The sequence below is a fragment of the Mastomys coucha genome, unplaced genomic scaffold (genome assembly GCF_008632895.1).
Source record: "Mastomys coucha isolate ucsf_1 unplaced genomic scaffold, UCSF_Mcou_1 pScaffold21, whole genome shotgun sequence".
Classification (NCBI taxonomy): Eukaryota; Metazoa; Chordata; class Mammalia; order Rodentia; family Muridae; genus Mastomys; species Mastomys coucha.
In genome coordinates this window covers 14,504,050-14,532,049 of record NW_022196904.1, presented here as the reverse complement: position 1 = coordinate 14,532,049, position 28,000 = coordinate 14,504,050, and the positions used below count along the sequence as shown (strand labels likewise).

The 28,000-nt window shown below is 50.1% G+C and overlaps 1 protein-coding gene across 1 annotated transcript; it reads right to left on the bottom strand.

Annotated features, from left to right (window-relative positions):
* Positions 1–27,894, bottom strand: Prkd2 (protein kinase D2). The gene is made up of 19 exons (XM_031385456.1): positions 27,420–27,894; positions 26,592–26,971; positions 24,203–24,341; positions 22,106–22,237; positions 20,953–21,107; positions 20,626–20,851; positions 19,572–19,649; positions 19,345–19,498; positions 16,395–16,512; positions 15,811–15,888; positions 13,962–14,220; positions 13,624–13,676; positions 12,867–12,939; positions 11,884–11,990; positions 11,246–11,407; positions 5,907–6,005; positions 4,211–4,478; positions 797–882; positions 1–548 (listed from the first exon to the last, which is right to left on the bottom strand). The coding sequence occupies exons 2-19, from the start codon at positions 26,829–26,831 to the stop codon at positions 348–350; spliced, it is 2,628 nt and encodes an 875-aa protein (XP_031241316.1). The 5' UTR covers positions 26,832–26,971; positions 27,420–27,894; the 3' UTR covers positions 1–347.
* Between the last annotated feature and the right edge of the window lie 106 nt (positions 27,895–28,000).

Below are 28,000 nucleotides of genomic sequence, written 5' to 3'. Positions count from 1 at the left end.
TTTGTTATAAAAAGAAAAAATACATTTATTGCCTGTGTTTGTGTGGGCACATGTGGTGGACGGGGGACAAACAGCAGGAGTGAATTCTCCAAACCGGTTCATCCCGGGGATCAAACTCAAGTTGTTAGGCTTGGTGGCAAGCGCCTTTACAAGGCCACAGAGTCAAATGTGCAGCCTTATCACTCCAAGGTTGGGGCATCAGAGACTAAGATCACGGCCCTGGGAAGAGTGTTTCAGTGAAGGGAAAGGCTCTGGCCCTCCTGCATAATGCCTCATCCAGTCTATGCAGGAAGCTGCTTCCTCTAGAAGAGTTCACTTTTGGGATGATGTGCAGGGGAACACTGGCCTCAAAGGATGCTGATCCGCTCAGCCAGCCCCTGCATCTCGTGGTCCTGCGGCAGACAGGCGCCACCCAGGTCCCCTTCTGCTGGCGTCCCATGGCGCTCTGCCACAAACTGATCCCAGCGTGCATCGTCGCTCTCATGGGTGATATATCGCTCGCCCATCTTTCCCTCTAGCTCTCGGAGGTCAAGCCACGTCTGGTACTCCTGAGCCGGGAAGAACTGGGTTAGTTTGGGGACCACAAGCTGGGCAGAATTCAGCAATCTCAGCAACAGCCTGGATTCTGCAGGGACCAATGATGGCCAAGCACCACACCCCACAACCTGCTCAGCCAATAGCGGTGTAGCCCCATTCCCAACCACAGCACAGCAACAGGCGAATCAATCACGATCCCACTCGCCCGGCCAATTAGAGACCTAGCTCTGCCGCCTCCTGCCCCCCCCACCTACGTCACCTGTAACCAAGGGTGGCTGAGAGACTTGTCCACGCTGTAGCGCTTGCGCATCTTCACCTGCAACAGGTTGTTTATGAGGTCGATGGCTGTGGGGGAAGGAGGCAGATGAAGCTCTGAAGGATAGGCAGCCTCTTCCAGAAGGTCACCCCATCCTAACTGCCACAAAAACATACCTCTAGCACTGGCCCAGGGTACCAAATTCTTATGCTTGCTTTTCTCATTAAATTGCAAATCTTGCTACTCATGGTGGCAGCACTGGTCATTCCAGTACTTGGGAGATGGAAGCTGGAAAATCAGGAGTTCAAAGCCAGCCTGGACTACATCTGGTAATTACTGGGATTTTAATTATGTGCCGGTATGACCAGCTCTAATTTTAAAAAAATATTTTATTTTTGGATTGATTGTGGTAGAAGCAGCCTATATTTAATCCCAGCACTCAAGAAGCATATGGGTTTCTGTGAGTTCAAGAACAGTCAAGGTTACGTAATGAGACACTATATAAAAAAAAAAAAAAAAACAAAATATATTTTGTGTGTGTGTGTGTGTGTGTGTGTGTGTGTGTGTGTGTGGTGTGTGCATGTGAATGAAGGCATCCTCTTGGGCTAGAAGCAAGTATTGGAATCCCTGGTGCTCGAGTTACAGATGCTTGTGAGCTACTAGACTCGGATGTTGGGGACCTAACCCTCGTCTTCTGAAAAAGCCTCAATCAGTCTTAGTGACTGAGATATCTGTCCAGCCCTTCTACCTCCAGTTTTTTGTTTGTTTGTTTGTTTGTTTTGTTTTGTTTTGTTTTGTTTTTTGGGGGGGTTGTTTTTTGTTTTTTGGTTTTTTTTTGGTTTTTTGAGATAGGGTTTCTCTATGTAGCCCTGGCTGTCCTAGAACTCACTTTGTAGACCAGGCTGGCCTCGAACCCAGAAATTTGCCTGCCTCTGCCTCCCAAGTGCTAGGATTAAAGGCATGCGTCACCATTGCTAACAGTATACCTTTTGGGGTAAAAACACATTTATTTCAAGTGGAATATGATATTACTGTGTTCAGTAGGGAGCTAACAATGATGTGCCATATTGACAAAAGGCCACACTCCGAAGCCATGGTTGCCTGCAGATGACCCAGAGAAGGAACTGGTCTTTGTGAAAGGATGATTCTTGAGTACCAGGTGTTCAAGCCAAAGCCCCACTGAGGCTTTGTCAATGGTAGCACATCTTGAGGGACAAAGCGTCACTATGTGGGCCTGTGCTAGCCTAGGGGCAAGGTCTGCAGCGATTCCAAGGATACCAAACTCCATAGATGCTCAAGTCCTGTACAGAAGACAGCAGAGCGTTTGCATACAGCCTCCACATGTTCTCCCTGCTTGTTCTGAACCATTTCCAGATCATTTATAATGGTGTTCTTGTTATATCACTATAGAGGGAACCTAGTACCCTGGTTCTGTACTTGTCCTAAAGTCTCAAGCCACATGACACCAAGACTACTACCACTGACCAGGCCCCAGCTTCTCAGGATAGTTTTCTAGACATGTGTTCCAACACTGAGCCACCTCTCCCCATCCCTCACTGCAAGATCCTAGGACAAGGAGCTCTACCACTGAGCCACGCCCCCAGTCCCTCACTGGGGGACTCTAGACAGGGTCTCTAGTACTGAGCCATGCCCTCAGCCCCTTCTTGGAAACTCAGGACGTGTACCACTGCGGTATACTCCCACAATAGATTTCTTATACTAACACAATGGAAATGTTATCGAATAATTGTTACATTGTATTCAGGGAACAATGGAAACTAAAGCCTTACCAGGCTCTGCAAGTATCAGCCTGTACTCCCAGCATTTGGGAAGTGAAGGCAGGAGATCAGGAGTACAAGCTCATCCTTAGCTACACAGTCCAAAGTCAGGCAAACAAAACAAATCAAACAAGACCACCTCAACTCTCAGTCTCTCAAATGTCTACCTCACATCTGACCCCAAAGTTCCATGCCTCAGTGCTAATCTCCCAGGCCCAGTTGCCAGGTGACACCCTTGTCTTAAGACCCAGGGCCACGGTTGAGCCCCTGATGAAAATATAAAAATGTATCCCCAGCCCTGTTTCTGTTTTCATTTCCCTCAGGTCATAGATCCCCAGAAAGGACCTCTTTTCTGGACCACCCCATAGCTACACCCCTAGACTAAACTGCCTTCTCTCTGGACACATTTCCAAAGCTGCAGGCTCATCCCTGCTCCATTCACAGAGTTGGGTTCCATCCAGTCCCTTCTAAAGAGGCTCTACCCCCATGTAGGCCACTCTGGCTTCCTCTGATCCCATTCCTCTCAGGTCCTACACAGACAAGCTGCAGCCCATCTTCAAGGCCCTATACATCTGTCTTGGGAATTCCAAACCACACACTGTGGTTAAAACTTGAGTCTCAGCCAGGTCTGGTGGCTCCCAGGCCTGCCATCCCAGCTACCGTCCAATGCCTAATTGAACAACAAGATGAGTTCAAAGCCAGCCTGGGCAATCTAGTGAGAACCCGCCTCAAACTAAAACACACCAAAGGAGCTGGGGATATAGCTTAGTTCAAGAGGACTTATCTATAATGCACCAGGCTCTAGGCTCAGCTCCTACTGTTGCAAAAGAAAAACAATACCAAGGCACCAGCCTTGGAGCTGGAGAGATGGCTCAGTGGTTAAGAGCACTGGCTGCTTCTCTAGAGAGGATTTGGGTTCACAGCACCTACATGGAAGCTCACAATTGCCAGTAACTTTAGTTCCAGGAGATCTAATAGCCTTTTCTAGCCTTCAGGAGCACATGATACACATATATACATGCAGACAAAATGCCCATACATACAAAATAAAATAACCACAAAACGAAGCTTAAAAAGAAGCTGGGTAGTGGTGGTGCACACTTTTAATCCCAGCACTTGGTAGGCAGAGGCAGGAGGATTTCTGAGTTTGAGGTCAGCCTGGTCTACAGAGTGAGTTCCAGGACAGCCAGAGCTGTACAGAGAAACCCTGTCTCGAAAAACCAAAAAAAAAAGAGAGAGAGAGAAAGAAAAAGAAAAAGAAAGTACAGTCTACCTGGTACCCTGGTTCTGTACTTGTCCTAGAGCCTAAAGCCACCATGACACCCCTAGGTACCAGGGTCTACCTACAAGACCCTCTGGGGTTAACCTTCAGAGGTCTACCCACAGCCCAGCCTCTTTGACTGCCCTTCTCTTTCAGCCCCCACCTACTTTGACCTGGGTCCACACCCACCTCTCATAGTCCCGCCCACCCAGGCGGCCTAGCCTTGCTCAATCCCTTACAGCCTTGCCTACTAGGTGTGGCCTTGCCCTGCTGTACTCTCCTGCCCACAGTCTGTCCCCACACTTACTAAGCCATGAAGTCTGAGGCATGGCTTCTTCCCTACCCTCTTGCTTCCTAATCCGTCCACAGTGGCTTTACCTCCAGATGAGATGTGGCTCCAGGGGCTGGCCGGGTACATAAAGGCTGCGTTCTGTATCTGGTCATTGATGTCCTCGTCCTCATTGAAAGGGAACGTGCCACTGAGGCTCACATACATGATCACTCCCACGGACCACATGTCCAGTGAGCGGTTGTAACCCTGGTTGAGCAGCACCTCAGGTGCCAGGTAGGCGGGCGTGCCCACCACTGAGCGCCGGAAGGACTTCTCACCGATGATGCGAGCGAAGCCAAAGTCACATAGCTTTACCTGCAATGGTGACATGTGAAGGTTGTGCGGGCTGATGACACCACCTCCCCCGCTTGCCACTGCGTGTCCACATCAATGCTACTTCAGTATTCCAAACAATATTGAATGATGGTTCAAATCTAGGATTTGTCACTCACTAGCTGAGTGGTCTCAGGTGAGTGACTTCCCCTCTCTGTATCTCAGTTTCCACATCTCTAACACCTGTCTCAAAGGGCTGTCATGAGGATGATGTGAGTTAATCCATATGCAGTTCCTGGACTAGGTCCGGTATGAAGAAGTCTATTAAATGCTCTCTATAGCCATCTGTCTGCCTCCTAGGCTGGGTCATAGCCTCCCCCTGACCCTTTGTTAATGGTCCCGACAGGACAGGTTGGTTATGGACTGGAAGGGGGAACATGGACAATACTCTAGAAGTCTGTCCAGTCAGAATGGGCTCATGATTTCCAACAAGGGCCCTGATTCCATCACACTTGGGATGGGTTAATGTCTAAGACTTTCTGGAGATTAAAGAGGACCAGGCATGCAGGACCTGCTGGTGCAGGCATGTGATCTCAGCTACTCGGGAGGCAGAGCTAGGATCATAAATTGTTATTTGGTTTTGTTTTGTTTTTGATACAGGGTTTCTCTGTGTAGCCCTGGCTGTCCTGGAACTCTCTCTGTAGACCAGGCTGGCCTCAAACTCACAGAGATCCCCCTGCCTCTGGCTCCGGAGTACTTGGACTAAATGCATGTGCCATCACTGCTTGGCAGATTTATTTACTTTTTAATGTAGGACAAACATAGATTAAGAAAAATAAAGAAAACCTGAGTATGAGATAGGTTCCAAGGAAAAACTATTGAGACTTTGTCACAAATAAAAATTAAAAAGTTTAATGGTAGAGCCCCTGCCTAGAATCCCCCAGTGAGGGGCTGAGGGCGTGGCTCAGTGGTAGAGCCCCTGCCTAGGATCCCCCAGTGAGGGGCTGGGGGCGTGGCTCAGTGGTAGAGCCCCTGCCTAGAATCCCCCAGTGAGGGGCTGGGGGCGTGGCTCAGTGGTAGAGTACAGGTCTAGCATAAGCAGGGCCCTGAGAAAAACCAATGGGATGTATGAGAAGTGATGTGAGCCACTATCCTTACTACCCCAGCAAAGGAAAAGGATGCATGTATTTCTTGTACCTCTTGTCTTTTTTCCTTTGTTTAGCTAGACTGTGGACCATGAAGGCCAGTAGCACAACAAAACTGTCTTAAATGTAACAGCAGGGAAGAAGGTGCCCAACATATAGTAACTTTGTAGCCCCAGAATGCAGTCTGGGTGAGAGATCCAGCCCTGATCTTAAGCAGCTGGGTCACCTAGGGTGTGAAGCTCACCTGCATCCAGGCCATTAGTCACTATCCACCCCCCCCCTTTTGTTGGGACTTGCCCCCGTCTAGAAAGAGGACATAACGGACCTGAGGAAATGGATCGGCTGATGCCAGCAACACATTCTCCGGTTTCAAGTCACAGTGGACGATGTTCTTGAAGTGCAGGTGTCTCAGCGCCACCAGGATCTGAGCAGAGGAGGCAGGGCCAAGTGAGAAAGGAAGGGGAGGATCGAGCTGATGTCCACACCTCCTCTAAGGCCCACCCAGGGCTTTCCCTGCATCCCTAAGGATGTTGCCTAGGTGAGGGAGTCGTTAAGGAAGGGATCTCAGAAACAGCAGAGCCACTTACTCTCAAGAGCTCAATATAGAACTCTGGAAAGGCTGAGCTACAATGGGGAGGGGTGGGAAGAAGGAGCCTGGAACCCTAGTGAGTTATTAAAACAGCAGGGACTCCCAAGACACTCTCTTGTGTGATACAATTAAAAACCATTTTTAGGTCTGCTGTGATAGCACACGCCTTTAATCCCAGCACTTGAAAGGCAGAGGCAAGTGGACCTCAGTGGGTTTTTGTTTTCTGTTTTGTTTAGTTTTCTTTGAGACAGGGTTTCTCTGTGTAGCCTTGGCTGTCCTGGAACTCACTCTGTAAACCAGGCTGGCCTTCAACTCAGAGATCCACCTGCCTCTGCCTCCCAAGTGCTGGGATTAAAGGCGTGCACCATCACCATGATCTCAGTGAATCTGAGGCTAGCCTGTTCTACAAAGTGAGTTCCATGACAGGCAGAGTACATTTTAAGACCCCATCTCAAAAACAAAACAAAGCAATAACTAATAACAACAAAATTTGTTTTGTTGGCAAGACGGCTGAACAGGTGGAGGAGTTTGCCACTAAGCCAGTGACCTGAGTTCAATCCCCGGAAGCCACATGGTGGAAGGAAAGAAGCAAGTTATCCTCTCATTTACATACATGTATTACGACATACACCACCACACATATACAAACACATACTAAATTTAATTTTTAGAAAATATTTAAAAATTTGTACCATTTAAAAAGCTATACTACTGAGCCAAGTGTGGTGGGGCATGGTTATAATCCCAGCGATAAAGAGGCTGAGACACAGCAAGGAGAGGCAGCCTGGGCTATATAATGAGTGCTAGGCTAGTATGGGCTAGAGTGAGAGCCTGTTGGTTTTTTGTTTTGTTTTGTTTTTCAAGACAAATCTTTCTCTGTGTAGCCCTGACTGTCCTGGAACTCCTTCTATCATCTAGGCTGGCCTCGAACTCAAAGATCTGTCTGCCAATACCTCCTAAGTGCTGGGATCAAAGGCATGTACCACCAACACCCAGGAGAGATGGTGTACACTGTCTTAGAAAACCAAATAAATAAATCTTAAAATAGAAGGTGATACAACCAATAAACAATGTAAGCAAGACATGTGTCCAGTTCTATCTGGAGCAGCTGTGACCTTTAATACAGTTCCTCATGGTGTGGTGACCCCCAACCATAAGATTATTTTTGTTCCTACTTCACAACTGTAATTATGCTACTGTATATCTAATATGCAGGATATTTGCTATGCGACCCCTGTGAAAGGGTTGTTGGACCCCAGAAGGGTTGCAACTCACAGGTTAAGAACAGCTGGTCTAGCCGGGCAGTGGTGGCGCACGCCTTTAATCCCAGCACTTGGGAGGCAGAGGCAGGCGGATTTCTGAGTTCGAGGCCAGCCTGGTCTACAGAGTGAGTTTCAGGACAGCCAGGGCTACACAGAGAAACCCTGTCTCAGAAAATTAAAAAAAAAAAGAACAGCTCATCTAGAGGTCAAAAAGCAGCTACTTGCTTGAGCAGAAAACCTGATTCCACGTTTACTAAAGTGGATTTAGGCAAATTGTTGCATCTTTGAGTCTCAGTTTGTTATTTTGTAAAATGGGAGCGATAATGGTTCTATGATATTTAGCTACCTATTTACGTAAAGTTTCAAATTCAAAGAATGGGCTGACTTTGTGGTGCCCAAAATGACCTTGAACTCCTCATCCCCCTGCTTCCACTTCCCCAGTGCTGGAATTACAGGCATGTGCCACGATTCCTGGTTTTTGTGGTGCTGGGGATTGAACGCAGGGCTTTGTGCATGTTAGGCAACCGACTGAGCTACATCCCTAGACCCTCGTTTGGTTTTATGAGACCGGGTTTCACCCTAGCTCACATTGTCTAGAAATGTCCTTTGTTTTATTTTAATTTTGTACATTTTTATTTCATTTTGTTTTTTGAGACAGTGTCTCTCTATGTATCCTTAGTTGACCAGGAATTCGCTATGTAGACCAGACTGGCCTCAAATTCACTGAGATCCATCTGCCTGTGTCCTGAGTGCTGGAGTCAATAGCGCCATGCCTGCTTTCTGTTGTTTAATTTTTAAGATAGGTTCTTATGTATCCCAGGCTAGACCCAAACTCATTATGTATCTGAAGCTAGCCTTGAACTGATCCTTGTACATCTTCCTCCTGGGTGCTAGGGCTACAAGCCTGTGTCACTGTGGCCTTCTGAGCACAGGACTTGATGGTACCCACCTGGAAGGATAGTCGGTGAGGTCTAAAGTTCCTGAGGCAAAAAACTGGGTCCAGTACTTAGTAGTGGAGCAGGCAAGAGCGACGAGGACAGAAAAACGTCTGCAGAGAGAGAAGAGAAAAGAGAGAAAAGAAAGAAAGGAGGGAGAGAGAAAAAGAGAGAGAGAGAGAGAGAGAGAGAGAGAGAGAGAGAGAGAGAGAGAGAGAGGAGTAGGATGAAATGGAAGACCACAGAGAGAAACTGCTTTGGTTGCTGAAAGCACTCAGCTCCCCGTTCAGAGCAGTCAGGATGTAGCTGCCCCAGGGGACCTCTGTCCCATCTCCCAGCATGCCCGGCAAATCCAGGTATAGTGCTGGGGGTTGGGAGGGGTCAGAGCAGCAGCAAAGTACAGCAAGCATGCCTTGCAGCCAACAGAAATGACCCAGAGTGAGGAGAATCCCAGGGACGGGGTGAGGAAGCGTCTAACACTGCAGAGGTTAAAATTCTACGGAGAATGGAAGCCAGGGTGGAGTGATGGCCTAGCTAGCATGCATAGAAAGAGCTCCATCTTAGCATTTAGTGGCAGGAAGATCAGGGGATTCAGGGTCCTCTTTGACTAGATGGAAAGTTCAAGGCCAGCCTAGGATATAGAAGAGCTGGTCTCAAACAACAACAAAAATAAGAACAAAAAAAAAGAAAGAAAGAAAGAAAGAAAGAAAGAAAGAAAGAAAGAAAGAAAGAAAGAAAGAAAGAGCCGGGTGGTGGTGGTGCACGCCTTTAACCCCAGCACTTGGGAGGCAGAGGCAGGAGGATCTCTGAATTCGAGGCCAGCCTGGTCTACAGAGTGAGTTCCAGGACAGCCAGGGCTACACAGAGAAACCCTGTCTCGAAAAAAAAAAAAAAAAGAAAGAAAGGCAAGCTGGAGACAAATATTGCGATAAAAGAGGATTGAAGAAGCCTGCACAGATGGCTCAATGGGTAAAGGCTCTGGCCAGCAAGCCTGACTTCAATTCCTGGGACCTACATGGTGGGAAGGAGAGAACCAACTCCCGCAAGTTGTCCTACAAGCTCCATATATGAGCTATGGCACTCAAGCTGTGGCACATGCACACACTTACATATACAAATTCACATAGTATATATAATATATTAAATAGCATAAAGGAGCTGGGTAGTGGTGGTATATACCTTTAATCCCAGCACTTGGGAGGCAGAGGCAGGTGGATTTCTCAGTTCAAGGCCAGCCTGGCCTACAGAGTGAATTCCAGGACATCCAGGGCTACACAGAGAAACCCTATCTCAAAAAAATAAACAAACAAAAAATAAAATAAAATAAAAAATAATAAATCTCACATGTCTTTAATACTAGAATTTGGGAGGCTGAGGCAGATGGATCTCTATGAGTTTCAGGGCAGCCTGGTCTACACAGTGAGAACCTGTCTCAACATTAGTTTTTTAAAAGGTACAAAACTGATACACTGTCTGCTCTTCCAGAGGTCCTAAGTTCAATTCCCAGCCACCACAGGGTGGTTTACAACCATCTGTAATGGGAACTGGTGCCCTCTTCTGGCCTGTCGGCATACATGTAGGCAGAAAGCTGTATTAATAATAAATCTTTTTAAAAATTTTTTTTCTGAGCCTGGCAATTATTTTTATCCAGCATTAGTAAGAAGTGTGAAAACACCCATCTTCCCACTCAGCTGGTGGAAAAAGACAGAAAAGTTTTTAGACAATAAAAGTTGTTTTTTACTTTTTGAGACAAGGTCTCATGTAGCCCAAGCTGCCCTTGAATTCACTACAGAGGCAAGAATGGCCTTGAACCCCTGATCTTCCTGCCTCCCCAAACAGGCTGTTCCACCATGCCCAGTTTATACAGTGCTGAAGCGCCTACTCAAGGCTAGACACATGCTAGACAGGCAAAGATTCTACCAATGGAGTTAGAGAGTCCGCTGCCTAAAGGTGTATACAAACTATCCCACATCTCACAGCCAGTAAGAAGCTGGGCATGGTAGAGCCCACCTGTGCTTCCAATATGAGTGCACACACACACACACACACACACACACACACCAGGGGATGTAGCTCTGTTCTCTTTGTGGATCCCACGAAGTCCTGGGTTTGAGTCCCAGCACTGCTTTAACTGGGCATGATGGTACAAGTCCAAAATTCTGGCACTCAGAAAATAGAGCCATGAGGATCCCAAGTTTAAGGTCATATTCATCTACATAGCAAGTTGTTCCGGACCAGCCTGAGCTACACAAGATCTCTTCTCAAAAAAGAAAAGGAAGTCAGGAGTAGACACCTTTAATCCTAGCACTCAGGAAGATATTAAAGCTACCAATAATAGCTATTACTATGAAGGGGGAAGGTTGGTTCCCCTTCCTCAATCTTTCAATCCTTCACTAGGCTATTTGACCAATACTCTCCCAGATCTGCTCATGTTTTTCCCAGGCAGGGGAGTACTAGAGACCCAGTGGTGACAAAGATAGCCATCTACCTTGGATGGTGGGCAGGACTGACACAGGCGACTATAATAAATAATGTCATAGTATTTACTAAGCTCCAATCGTTCTTTTCTTTTTCTTCCTCCTTCTTTGTCTTTTTTTTTTTTTTTCCTTCTGACAAATGGGCCTCATAGGCTATCCTGGAACTTACTATGTACACCAGGCTGGCCTTGAACTCACAGAGATCCACTGCCTTTGCCTCCCAAATGCTAGGTATGCACCACCACACTCGGCTTCTTGTCCCTCTATTGTTTATTTCTTAATGAATGCTATTAATAAGATTTCCATCTATTTCTCTAATTTGTCCTCTTGAGTGCCCAGAGCACCAGCCTTTTCTCCGTGCCTCCGCCAGGGGGCGCCGGGAGACACGGCGCGCAGCGCACCTGCGTGATAAGGAACTTGGTGAGGCGCTCCGGAAGCCGGCCCTTCTCGCTGGAGAGGATCATCTCCAACATGTCCCCGTGCAGTTTCTCCATCACCACGAATACCTTCTCAGGGGTCTCAAACATGCACTCGAGGTTCACGATCCCGGGGTGCCGTAGACTCTGTCCAGGAATGGGGGAAGAGGGGTCAGGACTGAGGATTAGTTTGACAAGTGGCGGCCAGCGCCTAGAGAGGTCTTTGCATTGTGAACTAATGGGGAAGGCCTGGGCAGGAGATGGCAGGAAGCTTGGGAAAACAGCAAGCTTGCACTGTTTGTGTGTAGCTTTGGTTTCTATTTGATTGTTTTTCTTCTGGTACTCGTACATGCTAGGTAAGCTCTACCGCTGATGCCCTAGTCCACAAAATCTTCCTATGGCACCCTAGATACCTTTAGAAGAAGGCCCACTGTCTTCCCACTGTCCTCCCTGGCCTCATTTCTTCTATGGCTCTGGGGTTCCCTGTCACCTGCATAGCCTGGTCCTTGTCCCCCTCTGCTCAGAATACCCCTCAGTTCCAGCATGTGTGTCATTGTGTAGCGCAGGCTGTACTTAAAAGGAGTAAGCAGGGACATGGCTGAGTCATGGTCCCTTCGGGTCACCTGGAGAATGGCCACTTCATTCCTGAGCTGGCTCTCCTGCTTGGTGGGGAAGCGCAGTTTGTCAATGACCTTTACCGCAACATCTCTGCCCGTCTTCCTGTGTTTTCCTGAGGGCGGGGCATAGGAAAGATAAAGGATCAGAGATCAAGAAGGCCTAATTCCTTCCCTTCTACGGAGACCAGGATGGAATTGAGCAAAAATATTGGAGGCCTTCAAAGTTTCTCTGAAGAGTTCTCAATATGAGGGGTGGGATGGCAGGCTAGGGAATAAAAGTGGGAGAAGAGAGGCTAGAGGAGTGGCTCAGTGGTAGAGCTCCTGCCTAGCATCTCCCAGTGAGGGGGTGGGGGCGTGGCTCAATGGTAGAGCCCCTGCCTAGAATCCCCCAGTGAGGGGCTGGGGGCGTGGCTCAGTAGTAGAGCCCCTGCCTAGGATCCCCCAGTGAGGGGCTGGGGGCGTGGCTCTGTGGTAGAGCCCCTGCCTAGCATCTCCCAGTGAGGGGCTGGGGGCGTGGCTCAGTGGTAGAGCCCCTGCCTAGAATCCCCCAGTGAGGGGCTGGGGGCGTGGCTCAGTGGTAGAGCCCCTGTTTAGCATGCAGACTGCAGCAGCTTTCACCCCTAGAAAAAAGAAAAAAAAAGAAGAAAACTAAACAAGCCTGGCATAGTGGCACAATCCTATTATCCCAGCATTTGGAAGGCCAGGGCAAGAGGATCACAAGCCTGAGGGCATCTTGGGCAGAAAATTAAAGCGATAGAGAGAGAGCTTCAAGAAGGGCAACGGATAACATGGACAACTATACTCCTAACCAATCAGAAGCCAAAATGCACATCTCCTATTGATAAGTCTAGAAGCCCACTGATGTTCCTGATAGGAAAAGGAGCCTGCAAGTCCCTGCACCTGGATCCAGCTTCCCAACCCAAACAGAGCAGGAGACAGGTAGCAAGGACCCTGGGTAGCCTCTGAGTCAGGCTCGCGGGCATCCTTACCTCCATAGACCACTCCAAACTGCCCGGAGCCCAGCACCTCATCTGGGAAGATCTGGTAGACAGTGGCGATGTCCTGTGAGGTGGAGAAAGCAGGGTCATGGGTGCAAATTGGAAATAAAAGAGGGTCAAGGAGACACGAGACTGGGAGGTTGGAGGGTGGCTGAGGGATGGTCCTGATCAGGCTGGCCTGGGAGGGGTTGTCTCATAATGGATGTGGAAAGACCCAGGCTGCCAGTAAGTAGCACCATTCCCTGGCTCTGGGTCCTAGACTGTAGAGAAGAGGAGCGAGTGAGCTGAGCAGTCGGCAGGCACACATGCTTTCCTCTCCACTATCAACCGCAGATGTGGCCAGCTGCTCCAAGGTCCTGCCGCCTTGAGCTGCCTGCAGGGATTCACTGCAACCTGGGTGGGGTTGAGAGCTACCTAACATGGGTGCTAGGAACTCAACTCAGATCTTCTTCGGGGCCAGCGCCCTTAACTGCTGAGCCATCTTTGCAGCCCACCAAGTTGCTCTGAGTAGGGTATTTCATCATAAGCTAAAATGAAATTAGGACAGAAGGAAGGAGCCGGGCAGTGGTGGCGCACGCCTTTAATCCCAGCACTTGGGAGGCAGAGGCAGGTGAATTTCTGAGTTCAAGGCCAGCCTGGTCTACAGAGTGAGTTCCAGGACAGCCGGGGCTACACAGAGAAACCCTGTCTTGAAAAACCGAAAAAAAAAAAAAGAAGGAAGGGGGTCCTGCGCTGGCAGGAGACTTACTACATTCTCTTGGATCTGACTGTTGGACACGGAGATACTCAGAGAAGCTTGTCCTAGGAAGAGGGGAAGACACGAGTAAATGAGCTCTTGCCTCCAAAGGCTACACTTGGAACCTTAGTTTCCTCATGTGGGAAATGGAATACAAGAACCACCATGGGAGTAGACCAGATGTACCCAGAGGCTCCATGTGGGACCTCAAAATCCTATGCCTGGCATTTCACCTAGTATCCTCAGTGCCACAGAAAGGAGGCAGTGTGCCTTCCTCCAGGCTTGTTCTTTACCCAAGATGCCTTTCGGCTTCTCTAGTACTACCTCTAGTAACCCAGGTGGGGACTTACTGTGTGGTGTGTGGCCAGGGGCACTGGGTGCATCTTGGAGGATAACGGGCATCAGTGCCTGGCGGATGGCTGTCTCCCAACCCCGAACAGCCTCTGTTCCTTGTCCACTCGGCCCTCCCGGGGCCCCGCCAGGTGTTTCACCCACAAAGTAGGTGACATTGGCTGTGATGATCTCGAAGCAGTGTGGGTTGGTGCCTGGAGGTACGAGGCTGAAGTTCTGAGCCGGCTCCACCGCGAGGATTTCAGACAGAGGGATTTCCTGGCAAGGGATGTAACTGTCAGTGTAGGCAACCCTACTGGGCCATCCCTACAGCTCCCTTGTTCACATTAGAGCCAGAGTCAGTGAGGACAGACCTGGTCTACATGGATGGGGGGCTGTGGGGTGTGGGGGGGGGAAAGCCTCCCAGCAGTACCCATGCTAACCATAGAGCAGTCAGCTAGCAAGGAGAACAATGGAACAGCATGGAAGAGGGCCCTGAGGAAAGCTTGCTGTGTCCATCACATGGGACAGCATCTGGCACACTGCAGGCACTTGATACATGTTTGACGTATAAATGAAGGACATCAGGAGTCACACAGAGAAGGCTGGATTCCTTGTAAGAGCCCTAGCGAGCCACGGGAAGGTTTGGGACGAGGAGGTGTAAGTTCATGGCTCTGTGTGTAAAGTCCATGGGACAGGATTAGATCAAAGCAGTAGACACGAAGGAAGCTGTGGAAGAGAAAGTGTGGAACTATGGGGCAGGCAACGTACTGAGAGAGGAAGGAAGAGAAGAGGAAGGAGAAGAAAGCTAAGTCCTAGTCACAGGGAAAGCTGCAGCAGAAGGATCACAAGTTCAAGGCTGGCCTAAGCAACTTGGTGAGCCTCTCCTTCAAAAAGTAGGGCTGGGGAGATGGCTCTGACTGCTCTTCCGAAGGTCCCGAGTTCAAATCCCAGCAACCACATGGTGGCTCACAACCATCTGTAATGGGATCTGTCTTCTGGTGTGTCTGAAGACAGCTACAGTGTATTAAATAAATAAATAAATCTTAAAAAAAAAAAGAAAAGAAAAAGTGACTTATGCAACAAGCTCTGTGGTGAGACAGAGATATGGAAAGGTAAGAAAGAAGCAGGCCTGGGCATGTCAAGGAAGACATGGTGGCGGCTGGGGAACCTGATCTCTATTTCCCAGATCAATGGAGTCACTGGAGCGCTGATGACTTTATGTATACATGTATTTTACTTTGGAGACAGGGCTCAGGCAGCCCAGGCTGGCCTTGAACTATACCTCCCGGAGTGCCGCGATCACAGATGCATCTCATCACGTCTGGCTGACTCTAGAGTTTTAAATAAGGACTTCTGGGCTCCAGAGAGGAGCAAAGTCCCACGACAGAGACTCCCATAAAGAACCAGAAACAGTGAGGGCATAACAGCAGAAAAGACAAGCTACAGGCCACCAACTAGTTTGAAAGTAATAACAGGCTTGCTGGGCATGGTGGCACGTGCCTTTCATCCCAGCACTCAGGAGTCAGAGGCCAGCAGATCTGTGAGTTCCAGGCCAGTGCAGCTACCTCGCTGGGAGCCCTGGACGTGTCAGGCCTCGAACTCACTGCTTTCTACGGATGATTTCTGAGCTCTCATGCCGGCCTTAGGGCAGTGCTACTATTTGAGGCTTTTTTCACAGGTGAGATAAAGGGGCGCAGAGAGGCTAAGGCACCTGCCTGCTCCCCTGACTGGAAGGCACGGAGGTGGAACCACGTGGGCGGTACTGGCCTCACAGCTAGAAGCAGGGTGGGAGACTGTGGGAGTTGTAAGGATTTGGGGTGGTCACTGGAGAAGGGGGAGAAGGAGAGAGGGAGGACATAGGCCCACCTTGTAGTATCTGTTGGTCGTGTTGTTCTGGAAGAGGGTAATGCATTTACAGTCTAGACGCCAGTAGTGCCGCTTCCTCTGGCAGAATGACAGGGACAGGGTGAGCTTGACAGCCAGGGTGGTTTGCAAGAACAAAACCCAGCCTAGCTCCTTCCCTGGCTGGCTGTGGCTCATCTTGGCCTCACCCACCAGCCACCCTACCCTCAACCAGCCGCTGGGCTGTACATACTGCCCAGTCCCCTTCTTCTTAATACCCCCCTCTATTCTACCATTGTCTACAGAACCCCAGCTCCTTAGCCCTCCCCTCTCTATATGCCCCCCCCTTACCTAAACCCCGCCCACCTGGCCACTGAGTACTCTACCTGCTCAAGCTTTTTCAGCAAACCTTTAAATCTAGTCACACCCAACTGGTCTCACCTGCCCACTTTCCCGGGCCACCCATAATTCTGGCCCTTCCCACCCAGACTTACGGTGCAAGCCAACCTCAAGTTCTTCCAGCCCACCCAGAGGTCTAACCCCGCCCACTGGTCACCACCTACCGGGAACTAGCCCTGTTCATTTACACACAAGTACCCAAAACTCACCAGCGTGTCCTTGTTGCTATAATGGACTACCCAGCCCTCCCGCAGGGTGGTGCTGGATTTCCGGGTCGTGTGTCTCACAGACTGTACCACGCGCATCAGGGGGATGTATCCCAGTGAGCTGCAGGGAATGGGTGAGATGTTACAAGTCACATGCAAAACTGATGTCCTGCCTGGGGCCACAAGGATGGCTTTGAGCAATCACGTGAGAACACTGCTTCTTTCCCCACTGAGTTTAGAGACGTTCATGCCAAGGAAGACTCTAGCTTTTTTAATTACATTTTTTCAGTGTTTGTGTGAATATGTCACGTGTGTGTGTGTGTGTGTGTGTGTGTGTGTGTGTAGGGGGTGGGTTCTGTTCCACCTTCTGAATGTGGAGGAGGAGGACATCTTTGTGAAGTCAGTTCTCTCCATCCACCTTTATGTGGCTATAGGGATCAAACTCAGGTCAGCATGCTCAGGAAACACCTTTACCTTCGGAGCCATCTTGATAACCTGGCTATGTTTTTTTTTTTTTTTTTAAGATTTGTTTATGAGCTGGAGAGATGGCTCAGCGGTTAAGAGCACTGACTTCTCTTCCAGAGGTCCTGAGTTCAATTCCCAGCAACTACATGGTGGGCTCACAACCATCTGTACTGAGATCTGATGCCCTCTTCTGGTGTGTCTGAAGACAGGGACAGTGTACTCACATACATAAAATAAATAAATAAAATAAATCTTAGAAAAAAAAAGGAGATTTATTTATTTTAGTTGGGCATAGGAGTGCATGCTTTTATTCCCAGTACTCGGAAGGTCAGTCTCTGAGCTTGAGGCCAGCCTGGACTACAGAGCAAGTTCTGGGGTAGCCTGGGCTATATAGAAAAAGCCTGTCTTTAAAAATAAACAAACAAACAAAAAACGGGGCCTGGAAAGATGGTTCAGCAGTTAAGAGCACCAACTGCTCTTCTGAAGGTCATGAGTTCAAATCCCAGAAACCACAAGGTGGCTTACAACCATCTGTAATTAGACCTAACGCCTCTTCTAGAGTGTCTGAAGACAGCAACAGTGTACTTACATATAATAAATGAATAAACAACAAAACCTTATTTCTTTATATTATGTGTCTGAGTGTTTTGCTTGTACAGCATGGAACCTGAAAGAGTCAGAAGAGGATGTCAGATCCCTTGAAATGGATGGCTGGGTACTGCACCCAGGTTCTCTGGAAAAGCAGCCATTTCTCTAGCCCCTGGCTTTGCTTTCTGAGTACTTGACTACAGGCGGGCTTGCACCGCTCAGTTTATATAGTGTGGGGGGTGGGGGGTGGGGGAGCATTCACCCAAGACTTCCTGCTGGCTAGGCAAACACTGCACCAACTGAGCCACATCCTCAGCAGGGAGATGATTCTGGGAAGGGCCAGGGTGTGAAGCTCCCTATTGGCTTAGGCTTAGGCTCTGGTCCGGAGACCTACCATACAAAAGGCCCTGAGTTCTAACCCCAGTACTGTATTATTAAGTCAGGCTGCCTAGCAAGTACCTAATCTCTTTGTGCCTCGGTCTCTCCAAGGACCTGTAGTAAGTGTTAAATGGCATCTAATCCAGCGACTGCGGGACTCAGTGACTTAACAGCTCTGAAGGCCAAGCTCCCATTTGGCCACCCAGCTGTACCTTCACCTCTATCGCTGAACTGGCCACCTTTCTTGGAGCCTAGCTCAAATTGGCATGGCGCTCTATCTTCTCTGCACAACCCCTCAGAGCAGCCGCTGAGATTCAGTTTGTCTGTGTTGTTTTTCTTTCAAACACCAGTAAATTGCCCTTGAACTTTAAGAAGAAAGGAAACAACAAAACAAGACCTTTTTAATGATTGAGGAAGAGTTCAATTTTAAGTTGGCAATTTATGAGCTATGGTGGCACACCTGCAATCAATGCACTTGGGAGATAGAGGCAGAAGTAAGAGTTCAAGGACAACCTAGATTACTTGAAACATGGTCTTGAAAAAGTGGTGATGCACACCTTCGATTATAACATTTGGGAGGCAGAGGCAGGCAGATTTCTGAGTGCAAGGCCAGCCTGGTCTACAGACTGAGTTCCAGGACAGCCAGGACTACACAGAGAAACATTGTCAAAAAATAAAAAAGAAAGAAAGAAAGAGAGAGAGAGAGAGAGAGAGAGAGAGAGAGAGAGAGAGAGAGAGAGAGAGAGAAAGAGAAAGAGAAAGAGAGAAAGAAAGAAAGAAAGAAAGAGAAGAAAGAAGAAGAAAAAACCCAAAAGAGGGCCAGGAGCTAGGGATGTAGCTCAGTGGTACAGTGCTTGTCTGGTGTGAATGGAGTTTGACCCCAGCACCACATAAACTTGGCTTGGTGGTTCAACCTTGTAATCTCAGTCATTGGGAGTTAGAGGCAAGAGGACTAGAAGTTCAAACTCAGGTTGAAGCCAGTGTAGGTTATGTGAAACTAAGCTTTAGAAAGACAACAACAACAAAACCAGCGCTGGAGAGATGGCTCGGTTGTTGTCCGCCCTTCCCGAGAACCTGGGCTTAGTTCCCTTCATCTACACGGAGGCTCACAACTGTCTGTAGCTCCAGTTCCAAGGTACCTGGCACCCTCTTATGGTCTCCATGGAAACTGCACATGTGCAGTACACAGCTAAGTACACATACAAAAACATCCATACAGCACTCCCTTCCCCCAAAGCCCAGGGTCTCTCTGTGTAGCCCTGGCTGTCCTCAAACTTATTCTATAGACCAGGCTGGCCTTGAACTCAGAGATCTATCTGCTTCTGCCTCCCAAGTACTGGGATTAAAGGCTTGCTCAGCTCACATAAATTTTTTTTTTAAAACAGAAGAGAAGCAAGAGAGGACCCAAAGATAAAAAGTTGGGGCTCGGGAATCTAGAACATTTACAATCATACACTGATATTAGCCCATCTTAAAGACAGGGAAGCACAGGCTTGCAGCCTCCTGAAGGGCCCCTGGGTACCTCTGGGCCTTGTGTCCCTCGCCTTCCTCTTCCTCACTGGCATGGAGAGCATTCTCTGAGTGGGAGCCTGGGATGACACCAGAGTCCTCCAACTCATCTGAGAGGGAGCTCTTATCAGCCTCACTGTAATCAGCGGCTTCCTCCATCGGCACGTCTGTGGGAACAGGGGCATCAGAAGGGCCTCCATCCAGTCCCACCCTGTCCCTCTTAGATACTAATTACCTCACCTCCATTGATGAGCGCCTCCCCCAGGCAGTCATTAGGGACACGGGTAGCACAGCGTTTGTGACAGTTAAACTTGCAGTCTGAAGGGACAGGGGATAAAGGGATGGGCAGGAAAGAAAGGAGAGTTACTATGTGTATCTATGACTTGGCCTCACTAGGTAGCCTAGACTGGCCAGCATCTAATTCCTGGCAATCCTCCTGCCTCAGCCTCAATAGTGCTAGGATTAAACATGCACTCTAAAGATTGAGGAGATGGCTCCATGGGTAAGAGCCATCTCCAGCCCACACTTTTTTATTTTTAATTATATGTATTTATTTGTGTGTGTGTGTGTGTGTGTGTGTGTGTGCACCCCCATGCATTCACATAGCGTGCTATAATGTGCATGAAGGCACCAGAGGGAAACTGTCTCTCTCCTTCCACCATGTGGGTCCTGAAGACTGAACTCGGGCTGTGAGGCGTGGGAGCGAGCCTTTTCTACCTCTCCTCTTTCCTCCAGATATTACTGTTTTTCTTTTGAGGATCTCCTATAGCCCAGTGTGGCCAGGGACTGGCTAAGGCAGACGGTGACTTAACTCTCAGGCTGAGACTACAGGCTTGTGCACCATCAGAGGGCTCAAGGTGAGTACTGGGAATGGAACCCGGGGCCTGTGGTGTGCTAGGTATATGGTATGGTGAGCTACCCAGTGAGCTACTTCTCCAGCCCTTTCAAAACATTTCACGTAATTCAGGCTGGTCTCAAACTATATAGCTGAGGCTAGTCATAAATTCCTGATCGCCCTGCCTCAGCATCTCAAGTGAAGGGTGGGATTATGGGTGTGTAATTTCAGACAATTCCAGAAGTCTTGACTCTTACACTCCTAAGTCAGATTCTTGGTCTTTAGAGTGGGAACTCTATTTTGTTCTACAGATCTAGATTTCCAAGGGTCTAGGGTTCCAGAACTCCAGAGACTTCCAGAATGGCCGGGATTCAGGACATGGATCGGAGATCTTGCATTCCTCTGGGGGTGGGGGTGGGGAGCTTTAGACCCACAGTTTTCCCAGTGTGTCCCACTAACCTTTGCACTGCAGGCCCTGGCGGAATAGACCCTTGAGCAGTTTCTTGCAAGCCTGACAGACGGTGGGCCGTGTGTAGCTATGTATAAGGAAGGTATGTGGCACCTTGACCTTGGACATCAGCATCTTGTCCAACTCAATGGGTCGGCCTGTGTAGAAGGAAGAGGAAGAGGAGGAGGACGACGACGAGGGTGGTCGGCGAGGAAGGAGGTCGGTGGTGCTACGGCTCTACCCGGCAGGGAGGGCAGAAGGAACAGATCAGTGTATTAGCACCTGCCTGCCGCCATCAGCCCCCAGCCTCCAACCCTCCCCACTCTCCAGCCCCTCACCAGCTCTTCGGCGGTGCAGGGTAAGGACTCGGAGCTGCCAAGGCGCACAGAATGGCCACTGGCCAGAGACGTGGATGACAGGCGGCGCTTGCGAGCACCGCTGCAGTTGTTCGGGATGCTGAAGGCACAACGTTTGTGGTAATTCAGCCCGCAGCCTATAGGGGGCGCAACACCATCTGAGCCAAAGCCTGCACCCACTATTAGGTGTGCCCCCAACCCCCACTCCCATCTTAAGAAACCGTCCCCGCACCCGGCTTCAAGCACACATGTCCTGTCCCCATCAGCAAAAGTGGATGTAGCACCCCAAGACTCAGTACTGCCGCTGAAGGAAATTTGTGCACTGGATTTGAGTCTATATCTCATGATTCTAGGCTGGTTGATAATGGGCCTAACTTTTCGCTAAACTGGAAGCTTTAAAGAGCCGAGATTCCCAGACGATTCCCAGACAGTAGAATTCTGCCTGTGGCCAGGCAGCTTGCGCCTAAGATCCCCAAAAGGCTGCCTGTCCTGAGAATTCTGGAGCTGCCTGGCCAGTTCCTCCAGATAAATCGTTGCTATTTCTCTCCTTCTGTTCTGTTTCTTTGCTTCATCCCTGATTAGCACAGAGCTCACTTCTATCACCACATCTCAAGATCTTCCTAGGGATGGCTCAGCAGTTAGAGTACTTGTCTTTTGTACAGGACCGGAGTTCGGTTCCTAACCCCCATGCAACATGTGTGGTCCAACAGACACATATTCAGGCAAAACACCAATGCACATAGCATAAAAATAAACAAACAAAAATAAATAAATCTGCATCGTAAGAGCCCTATCTTCCTATGCTGTATCCCCTTATCTGAACTCTGACCCCTCCCCTGCTCTGTCCAGGAACCCTTAACCTCACTTATACCAAGGATCACCTCCTAGGCTCTGCACCCGTTCCAGAGCCCCTCAAACCTTGCCTGGAGTCCTAACTTAGCCCACCAGCTCCACGCCCAGGGGGCTCTGCCCACAGACCTGAACCCCAAGCCCCTCCCAAGTTCTCTCACAGAGCTTATGTTACTTACTTCTAAGCTCCACTCTGACCTTAACCCAGTCCCAGCACGCCTTGCCTACTAGCTTTGCCTGTCATGCCCCAACCTCCTAGGCTCCGCCCAGCCCCTTTGGCGCTCACCATCGCACTTGAGGCCTTGGCGCACCAGGCCGAAGAGCATCTCCCCACAGTGGTCACAGAAGGCAGGCGCGCGGTACGAGTGCACAGTGAGAGCATGCGGGCGGATCTGGAAATCCTCAAAGGTTGCAGAGGCTGTGAGCAGCAAAGAGGGTGGATACACTTGAGTTAAGAGGATGGGTGCCTGGCCCATGGTAGCCGGGGCTCACAGAGAAACTCCTGTCTCAAAACACATACACACACACATACACACACACACACACACACACACACACACATACACACACACATCACACACATCCCAGCTCCCCACTGAACAAAATATGTGCCTCTGATAAAGTGGGAGTTAGTGGGGAGTTTTCTAATGGGTAGAGAACATATTATTATTGTTGTTGCAATATTAAAACAGCCTATAATGCTGGTGTAAGATTAAGTTTTCAAACTGTATTGTGGGAATTTAGCCATTAGTTAAACTCAGTGGGAGACCGGCTCCCAGAACCTAGAAACAATGGGAGACCAGCAGCTCCCAGAACCTAGAAACAAGGGAACCAAGACGACCTGGCCAGAGAACCCAGAAACAACCTGGCCCAAGAACAATTGCCAGGTGGCTAGCCTGCCCCTGGACCCTAGCACGAGCCAGCACCAATCAGAAACCACCCTGTACCTTCTCCTTACCCCAGTCTTCCCTTTTGCCCCAGCAACTGCACAGGAATAAAAAGCTGCCTAAGACCTTGCTCGAGGCCAGACTCCTCTACCCCTGTGAGGGATATGAGTCTCGCCCCAGCTAGATGGAATAAAAAGCCTCTTGCAGATTGCATCAAGTCCATGTCTTGGAAGTGTGTGGGGTCGTCACTCCTGGGATTTGAGTGTGGGGGTCCCTCTGGGAATCTCACACTGGGCAGTGGTGGCACATGCCTTTAATCCTAGCACTTGGAGGCAGAGGCATTCACATCTCCGTAACTTGAGGCAGTCAGATCTCTGTGAGTTCAAGTCCAGCCTGATCTACATATTGATTTCCAGGAGGGACAGGGCTACATAGCGAGACCATCTCAAAAATAAATAATCAATAAAATAAAATATTTCTGGGGCCAGTGTGACAGCTCAACAGTTAAAAGGTTGCCACACCCGATGACCTGAGCTCAATACACAGGTCTGATTTGGTGACTCAAGTCCCACAAGTTGTCTTCTAATCTTTACACACATGCACACACGCGCGCGCACACACACACACACACACAAAATGTAAAACAGTTGTGGTGGCTGAGAGTATAGTTCACTGGTAGGGGCAGTGCTTGCCTAGCATGTGAAATGTGCTGGGGTGGGGCTGGAGAGATGGCTCAGTGGTTAAGAGCACTGACTGCTCTTCTAGAGGTCCTGAGTTCAAATCCCACCAGCCACATGGTGGCTTACAACCATCCGTAATGGGATCCGACGTCTTCTTCTGGTGTGTGTGTAGACAGTTACAGTGTACTTGTATATAATAAATAAGTCTTTTTTAAAAAAAACAATGTGCTGGGCAATGAAGGGAGAGGGCTAGCAAGCTGGTTGTGATGGGTCACATCCCTAATCTCTAGTCCAGAATCAGAGGCAGGAGGATCTCTGTGAGTTCCAGGCCATCAACGGCTACACAGTAAGATCTTATCTCAAATAAATAAATAGATAAATTAGCTACTTTCCCCAAGATTTCCATGAGGCACATCTCTTGATAAGAGAAGATCCCCTTTCTCTTAAGATGCATTGGGTTTTCTTTTTTATGTGTATGGCAGTTTGCTGGCTTGTATGCCTGTGCCTGTGGTGGTCAGAAGAGGGAGTCAGATCCCTTGGTACTGGAGTTACAGTTTGTGAGCTGCTGTGTGGGTGCTGAGAATTGAACCCCAGTGCCCTGAAACAGCAACAAGTGTTCTTAACCATTGAACCAGTTGTCTAGCCCAAATGTTTCACTCTTTAGCACAAGCTAGTCTTAAACTTGTGGTACTTAAACTGTGCCTGGCATCACAGGCAAGCCCCATCATACCGACCCTCTGCCACCTCTCCCAGAGGCCCCCCACCCCCACACCCCGCGACCGAGGCCCCGCCCCTGGGGTGACCGCTGCTTCTCACCAGACAGAACCACCTCCACCAGGTCGCCCTCCTGGATATCTGCAGCTGATCGCACCAGCTGCAGGAGGTTGGCTGATGTTGGGTCATGTTTGAAGAGCAGGATCTTGTCGTACAGGCCATAGAAGCCACACTCTGGGAACTGAGGAGCAGGAGAAGAGGGGTGGGGTGCCGGCGGAAAAGCTCAATACAGGCTGCAGCAGTGGCAGCCTACTGGAACCCTCTAGGGGCAGGGCCAGTTGTTTCCCCCGGAAACTGAGACCCTGCAGCCCACCGCTTCCTGCCTGTCCCCTCCCAACCCCAGTTTGAGCCAGCAGGATGCCTGAGCCCCAGGTGTGCTAGGGAGGGGGACTCTGGCCAGAGTCTGGCAGGAGGGGGGCGAGGGGGAAGACACGGACTGGCAGGGGCGGAGCTGAGGGGCAAAGGAGGTTTAGAGGCTCCAGGAGCACAGTGGACATTTCGAATTTTTCCAGAGCTGGCGGGACACTGAATGATCACCCCCCTCCTCTTTCCGCCACATCTCCACCCCAGCTTCCTTCCTGAATCTATTGTCCCCGTTACCTGGCTCTTAGCCCAGCTTTGGGGCAGAATGAAACAAGAAAGGGGAGGGGGGGCTAGGGGAACTTTGGGGGAGTGCTTAAGATAGCTAGAGGTAAGGAGGCCTCCCCTCATCCAAGGCTCCAAAGACCCAGGTGTCCGAGTCCCAGCTTGGAAGGGGGGGCAGGAAATGACAGAGCGACGAACAGAAAGTGAAACTGCCCAGGTGGGGCACAGGGAAGGAAGGCAGGCAAGAAGGGGCCCAAAACAGCACCTGAGCCCCCAGAGGAGCAGAAAACAAACTAGGCTGGGCCCGAGGAGGGGAGGCTGGGGATCTGAACCCTAATACAAAGAATTTCACTCCAGGAGTAATGTACAGGAGCCCGAGTCCTGCTTCCCACAGGCCAGCTGGGCTGGTTTAGGAGTGGGAGGGGGCTGGGCTAAAGAGACTTGGAGAGTTGGTAGGCTCAGCCTCCCTTGATCTTCTCTAGAAAATCGGTACTGCCTGGCCCCTGAGGGTGGCTTAATCTAGTTTCTTTTCTTCCCCCTTGAGATGGGGTTTGGATATGTAGCCTAGGCTGACTTAAAACTCACCACCCTCCTGCCTCTGCCTTCCCAGTGCTGGGATTACAAATGCACAAAGACTGGGAGGTCTTTTTCTAAATTAGTTTTATCTGCTGAAGAAAAATGAGAGGTGGCCGTGTTCCTGCTGCTTCCCCAGAGATGAAGGATCCATTTCCAGGAGCCCCAAAAAAGCATAAATCCGGATGTTTGGAGATCCCAGTGTGCTCCCAGTATAAGATTATACATTCTGGGTCCCACCTGTAACTGTCATAGTATCAGTGTCATCTAGGATCCTTATGATGTGGCAACGTGACAAGCTTAAGATTCTAATATTTAGCCAGGCGGTGGTGGCGCACACCTTTAATCCTAGCACTTGGGAGGCAGAGACAGGTGGATTTCTGAGCTTGAGGCTAGCCTGGTCTACAGAGTGAGTTCTAGAACAGCCAGGGCTATGCAGAGAAACCCTGTCTGGAAAAAAAAATCTAATATTTAAATGCTTTAGTATGAAAAGGTTTCAATATGCAACCACTCAGGAATCAGAACTTCTCATGTGTTCACCACCAGGCATTTGAACTACCGAAAAAGCATCCTCCCTACCCTGGGCTTTTGCTTACTAGGCAAGTGGGTTGTAAATTTTAACCTTCTTAGGATTTGGGTATCTAGTCCTACCTGGCTCCTTCTGACCACAGTACTCAAGGGGAGGAGCCTGGATATCCAAATCTAAGAGCAGAGGGGAGGGGAACTGATTAGGAGAGGAGAGGGAAGTCTGCAAGGGTTTTGGGGGGTGCCAAGGAGGTACACAGGAGTGCCTTGCTCCTTCACACCCAATCTCAGGCCTGGGAAAGGTTAGGGATTGTATCCTGAGACCTTGCTTGCCCCTGGCAGCTTGTCCACACACCCACACCCACACATGTCACCCGATCACTTTGGCCAGTATGGCTTCAATTTCTACTGTTTCCAAAGACCAGAGGCCCAGGATGGGCCCATCAAAAAAGGTCTTCCTGATCAGTTGCTCCCACTTGCCCCTTCCTCCCCACTCCACACCTGGTAGGCCCCTCCCTTCCTCCTTGCCGGCTGCAGAAAACAACAAGCAGCGACACGCAATTTGGGGAGGCCTCTGGGGCACCCCACCCCTATCCGGGCCTCTCTCAAACCGGTGGTGGAGTGAGGACACGACTAGGGTGTAGTGCCCCTCTTCGTCTGTCACCTAGGCCCCCCTCTCCCCTCCCAACAACCCAAGGCCACCTCCGAAGCCTCCTCCCTTTATCATGAGAGCCCCCAATTCCCTCACCTTCTGGTCCACGATAGAACAGGCTAGTTGCTTCACATGAGCCAACTCCGAGGCGGCCGGCAACAACACGAACTCTCGGGTCAATCCGATCTGGATGTGGAAGGAGACCCCCGAACCCGGAGCCGGGATCTGAGGCAGCAGAGGTGGCGGCGACTGGAGGTCCAAGCCACCGGGGGGCGGAGGAGACCCGGGCCCCGGAGAGCCGGGGAGTCCGGCGGAATGGGAGGGGGCGGCGGCCATGGGGGCCAGACCCAGACCGCTGCCCAGAGCTCACCAAGAACCTGGGACCTAGATCCGAGAGCTCTCGTGCGGTGCTGGTAAGAACACAGGCATTTGAGAGAGAAATCTGTCAGGTTGAGAGACTCGAGGATGGCGGGATCCTGGGCAATGAGAGAAAAAGGAATCTAGTGGGTCACACTCCGGTCAAGAGAGAAGAGTTCAGAAAGAAAAACAGTGGTCTGGGGGAGGGTACACTGAGACTGGAAGGTTGGAAGAAACCAGAAAAGAAAGTCGGGCAGGCAGGGTCCCTGGAATCAAAAGACACTGCGACCCAAGGGCCCCTGGAGAAAGAAGGCTGAGAGCGAAGCAGGGGGAATCCCAGGACCCCGTGGGTTTGACGGCAGAACCAAAGTCAGAGCAGGCCTGAGGATGCTCTGCCTTGGGGTTAGAAAGCAGGAGTCTGGCCAGGGATCTAGTGGATCGTAGGGAGCCGACTGGCTCAGGGATGAGGAGAAGGGTTTCCAGGGCCAGGGCTGAAAGAAGAGACTCTCACAGGTCGCGAAAGTTGGAGGAAAGTTGGATCGGGGGCGGCGAAGGAGGGAGCGTTACCGAAGGCGGGGCGGGTCGGGGACAAGGGAGGGTCGCACAGCGCGGGTAGCTCTATTTTTTTCCCCCTTCAAAGTTTAAGTCGGCGGCGGCGGCCCAGAAGGAAGTCTCAGGAGCGATGGCACAGCTGGCCAATCAACGCAGGGCATCGTGACATCACAGGGCGGGCCTTACTGGGACGGAAGGGGAAGGCGGGACCCTGCACCAAGGAGTTGGGGGGAATTTGGTGGCTGGGGGTAGGAGGGCGGAAGGATCAGCGCTTCCTCTGCACAGTCCAGCCTGGAAAGTTGACTTTTCGCCGCAGTCCACCGCGGCACGCGGGTGGGGCAGGCGCTTGGTTGCTGAAGGAGTGAGCTGTCAGGCTGTCAGGCATCCGGTGCCCACCGCAGGGAAAGGGTCGGAAATCGGTGTCAAGTCCCGGGGCTTTACAGTTTTTGCTACTATCCACCCCTCACACCCAACACACACACACACACACACACACACACACAGAGCTCAACAAGCCCAGTATATACAGGTGGTTTAGTCGAGGCCTCAGGATGCACAAGATAGCTTAGTCTCAGGTTTGTCTCCAATGAGCTGAG

What these genes read in the sequence shown, in the direction of transcription:
- Prkd2 (XM_031385456.1), bottom strand. Translation starts at nt 26,831, where the DNA reads ATGGCCGCCGCCCCCTCCCATTCCGCCGGACTCCCCGGCTCTCCGGGG. An exon ending in GTCAGATCCAAGAGAATGTA is followed by an intron (nt 12,940 to 13,623) that starts GTAAGTCTCCTG and finishes TCCACCTCACAG; the next exon opens with GACATCGCCACTGTCTACCA. An exon ending in CAGCCGATCCATTTCCTCAG is followed by an intron (nt 4,479 to 5,906) that starts GTCCGTTATGTC and finishes TCACCATTGCAG; the next exon opens with GTAAAGCTATGTGACTTTGG.